General features: G+C 46.6%; 1 protein-coding gene across 1 annotated transcript; it reads right to left on the minus strand.

Moving 5' to 3' along the window:
• Positions 1 to 480: 480 nt before the first annotated feature.
• Positions 481 to 1,542, minus strand: LOC146062893 (uncharacterized). Its single transcript, XM_083174900.1, has 2 exons — positions 729 to 1,542; positions 481 to 654 (listed from the first exon to the last, which is right to left on the minus strand). Exons 1-2 carry the CDS (start codon positions 1,173 to 1,175, stop codon positions 481 to 483), a joined length of 621 nt encoding a protein of 206 aa, XP_083031026.1. The 5' UTR covers positions 1,176 to 1,542.
• Positions 1,543 to 9,842: the final 8,300 nt, after the last annotated feature.

Below are 9,842 nucleotides of genomic sequence, written 5' to 3' on the forward strand. Positions count from 1 at the left end.
ATTCACAATAGAACAGCTAACAAAGACAACCACATGAACAATTTTTTAAACATAAAATAAACAAACTTTTTAGACCGACGTAAAATTTAGAGCTACATATTTTGCAACCTATATTCATCCTGTGGAGTCATTTCGGACTCCAGGAGCTTTGAAAATGCCCCACCGGATGAACTAGCTTGCATGGGGGGATTGGACATGTGGGCACCCGGCGCATAAGTATGGGAAGGCTGATGACTTCCCGGCGCATACAAGTAGGGTCGGGGATGGTGAAATGTGGGTTGAGGCATAACTGCTGGATGAGGGGTGGTTGACGGAAGCACTGCACATGTTTCGGTCAATTTCTTGCCCGTCGCATAGTGCAGTGCATCCGCCACCAATTTTTTAAAAAGCCGCTTTTGATCCTCATCCAAGCTTTTAACCTCGGTGCCAATGTATTGCCCGTACACCGCATCCGGATTCGACTGGGAACTAAGAAATGCATCAGCCCGCATAAAAAAATTGTTCATGGCTGGGCTGCACCGGGGCGGACTTCTTGGGGGCCTTCCTCCTTCTAAGAAGAGGAGTAGGGCATGGCTCCTCCACGTCCGCTGTATCCTGTTGGGGATCCCGGTGCACGGAAGATGTCAAATCCTCGCCCAGCTCCGGACACAATGCCTGTGAAAAAAAGAAAACAATGAAATATATTGCACGCTAGAATTTTTTTTTTTGTCAAAATTAAATATACTCACTAGATCAGGACTCCTTGTCTCTTCAACCTCCACACTGGCAGGTGAAGGCTGTGGAGGAGACACTGCTCTAGCACTGCTCACGGATGTTGTCTTCGCCGGCTGTTCTACAGTGAATTTAAGGAGGTCATAATACCACAACGACGGGTTGTAGACCTCATCCGCCCCGGCACCTGATTGCATCGATTCCAAATGCTTCTTGTACTCCTTGAGGAACACTGTTCGCATGTTGGAGATTTTCTTCTTGACCAATTTCACTGATGCATCGCTGTTTGTCTCCTTACAGTAGTTGACAAGGTCCTCATAAGCAATGCTCCGCTTGACATTGTTTGAATAGTCCTTGCTTCGGACACGCCACAGACATTCGTGGCTCCTATACAAGTTAATAAATCCAGTCCAGTATGCGCTGTGGTCATCAGCACCACTATCTGTAAGTAAAAATGAAGACATATTTGTTAATTGAAATGAAGAATTACATCTTTAAAATACATATAAAATACTACACAGTAATTCCTTTTTATAACATGTATAAATTAAAGAAGAACATTTGCCTGTACAGTTGTTGCTGAATTAAAACATCCTACGGTACTTATGTAATATCTGGACTCCCGTTTTTCTTAGGATACCGCGTCCCCTCGCGGGGCTCGCTGCGCTCACCACGCTTCGGCCACGGTGGCTTGCAGCGCTCACCACACTATATAAAATCAACACCATGCGTGTTTGGATAGTAGGGCTCTGAAAAAATGGGGTGCATTTAACATGGGAGTCCAGATAATACATAAGTACCCATCCTACAGATCAAGAGCTATTATTTAAGCAAAATTAGTTCTGGAAGTGTAGACGGGGCAGAAGTGGTCGCCAATGTGAGTGGAGCTATCAAAGGTGCAGGGTTTCAATTGCTGCATACATTTTTAAGTCAATCACAAAGGCACCAGCAGTGCCAGATGTAATCAAAACGCCACCAGTAATGGCCAAAACACAATGGGCGGCATTCAATGAGGCTGATTCGCCAGGTTTTTATGGCGATTTTGTGCTGTAAGGCGAAGTTCTGACAAAAACGTTGAATCACCCTATTCAATGACCAGATGGCAAATACATTTCAAGGTTTTTTTCGCCATGATTCAGAGAGTAGCAATCGCTATCTTTTTATGGTGAAGTGGAGTATGAACTTTTTAAATAAAGTGTTTGGTGTTTTACAATTGGTTCAAAGAACAAATTTGTTTGGATGATAGCGCAACCCCCTTAAAAAAATGTGATGGACACAATAAACATTTAGAGATTTATTGTGTCAAAAATGTGACAGAATAGTAAGCGAAAAAAGCACATAGAACAATAATTACAAATGGTCCAAGGGCAGCTTTCAGTTTTCTTAAAGGTTACACCAGGCAAATAAATGAAGACTCTCTCTCACCATGAAATGAGGTTGCGGTGGGCTATACTCCCATGTGAAGTCCTGCGGCCACACCGCAGATGGCTTACTGTAGAAAAGTCCACAGGTAAAGTGCTGGTGCGTCAATAAAAAGTGTCTGGTCGTTTTTAAAGTGCAAGGTGGCAGTGCAATGTGATGGGCAGTCTGTATCCAGAAAAGCTGCTTTTCTGGATACAGACTGCCCATCACATTGCACTGCCACCTTGCACTTTAAAAACGACCAGACACTTTTTAATGACGCACCAGCACTTTACCTGTGGACTTTTCTACAGTAAGCCATCTGTGGTGTGGCCGCAGGACTTCACATGGGAGTATAGCCCACCGCAACCTCATTTCATGGTGAGAGAGAGTCTTCATTTATTTGCCTGGTGTAACCTTTAAGAAAACTGAAAGCTGCCCTTGGACCATTTGTAATTATTGTTATATGTGCTTTTTTCGCTTACTATTCTGTCACATTTTTGACACAATAAATCTCTAAATGTTTATTGTGTCCATCACATCTTTTTAAGGGGGTTGCGCTATCATTCAAACAAATTTGTTCTTTGAATCTGTACCTTTGAAGGTGGTGTACCTTCTATTGTTTGATTAGCTGCACCCCACTTAATCAATTGCGCTGAATTGCTCCACAGACACTTGTTTTACAATTCGTGTCAAAAAAACTGGACTTTTATTCTGAGGAGGGGCATGCTATTTTTATTCATGTGCTGTAAGCACATGAATAGATATTTAATTGTTAAAAAAATATATATATATATATCTTTTTTTAACACAGACCAGCCAGCAGGGGGCCGGAGCCGAGCCGCTCATTAGATATTCATATATTCACTCCACCCGATCATTACATATTCATGATCGGGTGTAGTGAATAAACCCGGTCCCCCGCTGGCACCCACGGGGGGCAGCCAGTGCTGCCTGGCACCCGGGAAGCCCACCTCTCCCCCACAAACGTTCTGGGGCAGGTAGGGAGACTTCCATCTCCCTGCCTGCCACCGTCCTCAGGCTCCCTGCGGCATCCGCCGCAGGAGCTCAAATTCGCCGGTCGGGGGCAGCGAGCCCCTGACTCGTTGAATACCAGTGCCGGCGAGTCTACGGAACACATCGAGCGGTGGCGAATGTGCAGCGAATCCTAAACAGGTTTCGCTGCACGTCGCCGGTATTCACATTGAATACCGCCCAATGTTCTTCTGCAGTACCACATAAACATCGGCCCCAGCAAGTGGGGCAAGTTTGAAAATAGACATGTTTAAGAGCTGCTGAATGTTACAAAATGCAGAAATAAATAAATGCATCAACATGCAACACCCAGCAACATTTGCAGGCTGTGTCATGCGAGGGGGAGACAGGTGGTCAGACAGGCTGGGGTTTGTTGGTCTTGCAAGGCTGCGAATTGGCGGCCTTGCAAATCCAACAGAATAACCCCCATTGTGCACAAATGCATCGAAAAACATGTGTACATTAAAGGCAAAAGACAGGAAGCATAATACAATTTTCAAAACACATTCATTTTTAAAAATTAAAATGTTAGACTTCATCAAAAATTACCAATGGCTGCTACACGTGAGGATGTTGATGCCATTATTTTTCAAATCTGATCGACAAATAGCTCTGGAAAACATAAAAATATTACGATAAATACACATCCTTTCAAACGATTGCATTTTTGTATAACAAAAAGGTATAGCGTAACAAGGCAACGTTTCAAAATGCATGCCCTGCTACCTTTGTACATGTGTGGCAGGGAAAACACACAGCCATGTGGCTAAGGTTACATACAGATGGGGCAGGTCTCATCTTGGCAGGGGATGGGAATGGCGACGCCAGCCGCCATCCCCCGCCAGCCCCATATCTATAACGAGAAGGGGACGCGCGCGCGTCCCCTAAAGTACGTTGCTTCCAGGCGCTTCCCCAGGTCAGCCGGGGTCCCCGCCACCTGCCCGCACCCCCCCTAACCCTGTCGGTCTCCCTGAGGCGGAGACGGACAGGGTTCCCGTTGGCCCGCCCACGGAGACTGAGACGCGCGTTCGCGTAAGACGCATGCGCGTCTCAGTCAGATGGCAGGCCAGGCTGCTGGCAAGGATCGTATTTTAAAATGCGATCCTATCACCGGGATGTATCATCCATGGGACTGCAGGGACCTGCAAATCCCTAACCCAGAAGCAGGGGGGGGGTGTCAGCGCATGCGCAGTTATGTGCTGTCCCCCGCCAACCCCTCTCACCGTACTGCCCTGCACGGGTAATGCGATATGTAGCCATTGCCTGCAATGGCCTATCACCATCCCAGAATGGCGATAGCTCAGGGGTGCAAAGCCAGGCTCCCCAATGTTGATACATCGGCCAGGTTGGCATCCCCCATATAAACCTATGGGGGATGCGGCCAGAGGAGCTGCAGGGGGGGATCGCAGCAGGGATCGGAGAGTTCCCGGTGAAACATTGGGGTGATACATGATATTTGCAGTTTACCCCCGAAAATGGGTGGTTTCGGGGCATTTCCAACAAATATTATTTGAAAAATGCAGCCCTAGGGGAGAGACAGAGACAGGGGTACACACAGAGACAGGGGTAGAGACAGAGACAGGGGGAGAGACAGGGAGAGAGAGACAGAGCAAGACAGTAGGAAAGAGCAAGACAGTGGAAGAACAAAAGAGAGGGGAGAGAGAGAAGGGGGAGAAAAAAAAAACAGGGGAGATACAGGGAGAGGCGGAGAGAGAGAGAGAGTGAAAGAGAGAAAAAAGGAGAAAAACATTGATACAGAGAAAGGGACAGAGGGGAGAGAGAGATAGAGAGAAAGTTATTGTGCTTATGCAGGGGTGCAGGTTCCAAAACCACAATGACTTACCCCAGCTGCAGTGAGTCTCTGCTTCCTGCTCTTCTGTGCAACCACAGCAGCGCTTGCTCAGGTGTGTTTTGCTAGCACCGTCGCACCTGGTTCAGGACACCTCCTCTGCCCACTATGCAAACTAGGGTATCCTGACGTCCTGGTTCTCGGATCAGGAGTATTCGTCTGTGAACAAATAAATAATCATGAAATTGGTCAGCGATATGTGGTGCACAAGACTGAATTGGGCCTCCTCCTAGTTATCCACTGTATTTCTACCCCTGCTATACATTGGTGGTCAGTGGGTTGAAAATACATACATTGGTGGTCACTGGGGAGCTAATACATACATTGGTATTCAGTGGGGAACAAATGCATGCATTGGTGGCCAGTGGGGAGCGAATACTTACCAACACAGAGACGCTCCGCACACAAGCACCACGCACCACACACCAACTTCGTTTGCCACCTGGGCCTCGAGTGAAGACGCCGTGGCTGGTTGAGTGTCAGGTCACAGACAAACACAAGGCCGCACTATATAAGACACTGTAAATAAATAAATAATGCATTTAGTAAATTTCCAATAAATAGGGGCCGGTTTGTTTGGGAAACGGTCATCTATTAGAAAGCATTTAGGTAGCCAGTCATTAGGTCGACTTGCAGGAAGGTCATCCTGACATAAGGTCGCCAGGAGAGAAGGTCGACATGATGTTAGGGCGACATGGATGTAAGGACGACATGAGGACGGTCGACTGGTCATATGGTCGACATGGTGTTTTTTTTACTGTTTTTGGAGGTGACAAGTGCCGACAGGCGGTATTTCATGGCCTAATATCCACTAGGGCAGTGGTCTCCAACCTTTTTTGGGGCGGGACCTACTCGCGACAAAATAAACCGCCCAAAGAGCTACAGAATTAAAACACGGAAAAAAATCTGCATAATATCCAAAACAATGCCCTTTACACATTATGCCACACACCGTAATGCCCCTGACACCTTATGCCACACACTGCAATAACCCCAGACACAATATGCCACACACTGCTATGTCCAATATGTCACAAACATACCTCCCAACACGAGGCAGAGGAGAGGAGACATCTGTGCATGCCGTAGGCACGCTGCCAAAATTAGAGGGTTCACCTACTACCATGGAACTCCTGCAATCTACATCCCCCATTTTACCAATATGGTCAGAGCTGTAGCCACATGGGGTGCGGCCATGGAAAATGGAGGTGTGCTACACATATGCCCCCAATAGTGCAGTGCCAGATACACATGACCCCAATAGTGCAGTCCGTGATGCCCATTATACCTATGCCGCACACTGTGATGCCCATTATAAATATGCCCCGCACCGTGATGCTCCATTATACATAACCCACACACATGATGCCCATTATACATATGCCCATTATACAGTACATATGCCCCACAACGTGACGCTTCATTATGCAAACGTCCCACAGCGTGATGCTCCATTATACATATGCCACACACCCTGATGCCCATTATACATATGGCACACACACTGTGATGCCCATTATACATATGCCGCACACCATGATGCTCCATTAAACATGTCACACACCGTGATGCTCATTATACATATGGCACACACACACTGTGATGCCCATTATACATATGCCAGACACCGTGATGCCCATTATACATATGCCACACATCGTGATGCCCATTATACATATGCCAGACACCGTGATGTCCATTATACATATGCCAGACACCGTGATGCCCATTATACATATGTCAGACACCGTGATGCCCATTATACATATGCCGCACACCGTGATGCCCATTATACATATGCCACACGCACATGATGCCCATTATACATATGCTGCACACCGTGATGCTCCATTATACATATACCACACACCGTGATGCCCATTATACATATGCAGCACACTGTGATGCTCCATTATACATATGCCAGACACCGTGATGCCCATTATACATATGCCACACATCATGATGCTCCATTAAACATATGTCACACACCGTGATGCTCCATTAAACATATGTCCCACACATGATGCCCATTATACATATGTCCCACACATGATGCCCATTATACAGCAGTGAAAGCAGTATTCGGATGGGAGTCACAGGCAAATGCGCACTGCACAGTTTAAAAAAACAACAGCAAACTGACAGTTACCAGCTATGGGAGGTGGTGGCGGCAACGGCATGGGGGTGAAGGCGTGTAATCTCCTGTTGGGAAGTCACCTCACGCCGTAAAATCGTGGAGCGGCAGGAAGTCACTTTCTGACCTCCTACCTCCGAGCGAGGAACCGAGCTACCGCATAACACCCGGAGAGCTACCGGTCGCTCGCAAGTGACGGCTTGGCGATCCCTGCACTAGGGCATGGAGGAAGTTTTTTAAGCTATGGCGAGCGAAGCGAGCAATGCGAGGGTCCGATTCTCATTGCCAACTGTGTCCATGTCGACTCTGTTGACATTCAGCTAAAAAAAGGGTGAAAAACTGCATGTCGACCTTATGACCAGTCGACCTTCCTCATGTCAACCTTACATCCATGTCGACCTTCTCTCATGACGCCCTTAAGTCAGGTTGACCTTCCTGCAAGTCGACCTAGTGGGGTCGACCTAATGACTGTCTACCTAAATGCATTGTAATAGATGAGCCACACCCGTTTGCTTGCAGTGTGCAGCAGGTATCCATGTCGCTTGCAAAAGATTTTTGCAACCAAACAAAAAAATGCATGTACTGTACACCAGCAATGACCATTTGCATATATACATGCATGTAAATATGCAAATATGCATTGCTGTACAGGGGGTACATTAGCACATATACATGCATGTAAATATGCTAATATGCATTGCTGTACAGGGGGGACATTAGCACATATACATGCATGTAAATATGCTAATATGCATTGCTGTACAGGGGGTACATTAGCACATAAACATGCATGTATATATGCTAATAATCATTGCTGTACAGGGGGTACATTAGCACATATACAGTACATGCATGTATATATGCAAATGATCATTGGTGGTGTCCAGTGGGTACATTAGAACATATACATGCATGTATATATGCAAATGGTCATTGCTGGTGTACAGTACATGCATGTATATGTGCAAATAATCATTGGTGGTGCAGTGGTTAAATCGGCACCTATATAGTTCATTGGTGGTGCAGTGGTTAAATCTGCACCTATATAGATCATTGGAGGTGCAGTGGTTAAAACGCCACCTGTATTATTAAAAATGAGTCCCCAGACATTGGTGGTCAGTGGGTTAATGCTCCCCATACATTGGTGGCCAGTGGTTAACGCTTGTACTTACCGACTTGCTGCTCCAGGCTCCAGATCCGCACAGGAAATGCTGCTGCTGCGTGTTCTCCCGCCCGGGACTGGATAGAAGTGGGCGGCACCAGGATGACTGACAGGGCCCTGGAAATCGTCTAGCACATCGCATCTTAAGCATATCGCAAGGCACATACGATGCATGCGATATGCTTAAGATTTGTGCTAGATAGAGTGTGCTGCCCACTCTATCTCCCCTCCGATCTGTCCTTAAACGGGAGCGCGCATCGGGCTAGGAAGCCCTTACAATGCATACAATCTGTATGCGATATGTATGCGATATGGCTTCCGATGTTGACGATATCGTCAACATCGGAAGCCATATCGAACCGTGTGGACACACTATAACACATGCTACTTATCCGTAGGAAGGCTGGGCAAAAGTGTTACCAAGTATACTTATCCGTAGGAAGGATGGGCAAAAGTGTTACCCAGGCTACTTATCCGTAGGAAGGCCGGGTAGAAGTGTTACTCAGGCTACTTATCCGTAGGAAGGCCGGGTAAAAGTGTTACCAAGGATACTTATCCGAAGGAAGGACGGGTAAAAGTGTTACACAAGCTACTTATCCGTAGGATGGACGGGCAAAAGTGTTACCCAGGCTACTTATCTGTAGGAAGGCCGGGTAAATGTGTTTCTCAGGCTATGTACCCCTAGGAAGGCCAGGCTGTCAGGTAACACAGGCTATTTATCCATGGGAAGGCCAGGTGAAAGTGTTACTCAGGCTACTTTTCTGTAGGAAGGCCAAGTAAAAGTGTTACTCAGGCTACTAATCCATAGGAAGGCCAGGTTAAAGTGTGACCCAGGCTACTTATCCGTAGGAAGGGCGGGCAAAACTGTTACCCAGGCTACTTATCTGTAGGAAGGTCGGGTAAAGTGTTTCTCAGGTTATGTATCCCTAGGAAGGCCAGGATGTTGGGTAACACAGGCTATTTATCCATAGGAAGGCCGGGTAAAAGTGTTATTTAGGCTACTTATCCGTATGAAGGCCGCGTAAAAGTGTGACCTAGGCTACTTATCCGTAGGAAGGCCGGGCAAAAGTGTTACCCAGGTTACTTACAGTACCTGTAGGAAGTCCGGGAAAAACTGTTACTCAGGCTAGTTATCCATAGTAAGGCCAGGCTGTCGGGTAAAACAGGCAATTTATCCATAGGAAGGCCGGTTAAAAGTGTAACTCAGGCTACTTATCCGTAGGAAGGCCTGGCAAAAGAGTTACCAAGGATACTTATCCGTAGGAAGGCCGGGCGAAAAAGTGTTACTAAGGATATTTATCCATAGTAAGGCCGGGTAAAAGTCTTACTCAGGCTACTTATCCATAGGAAGGCCGGGTAAAAGTGTTTCTCAGGCTACTTATCCGTAGGAAGGCCGGGTAAAAGTGTTACTCAGGCTGCTTATCTATAGGAAGGCCAGGCTGTAGGGTAACACAGGCTATTTATCCATAGGAAGGCCGAGTAAAAGTGTTGCTCAGGCTACTTATCCATAGGAAGGCCAGGTAAAAGTGTTACTCAGGCTACTTATC

This window comes from Crinia signifera, chromosome 3, assembly GCF_055691185.1.
Source record: "Crinia signifera chromosome 3, ASM5569118v1, whole genome shotgun sequence".
Taxonomy (NCBI): domain Eukaryota; kingdom Metazoa; phylum Chordata; class Amphibia; order Anura; family Myobatrachidae; genus Crinia; species Crinia signifera.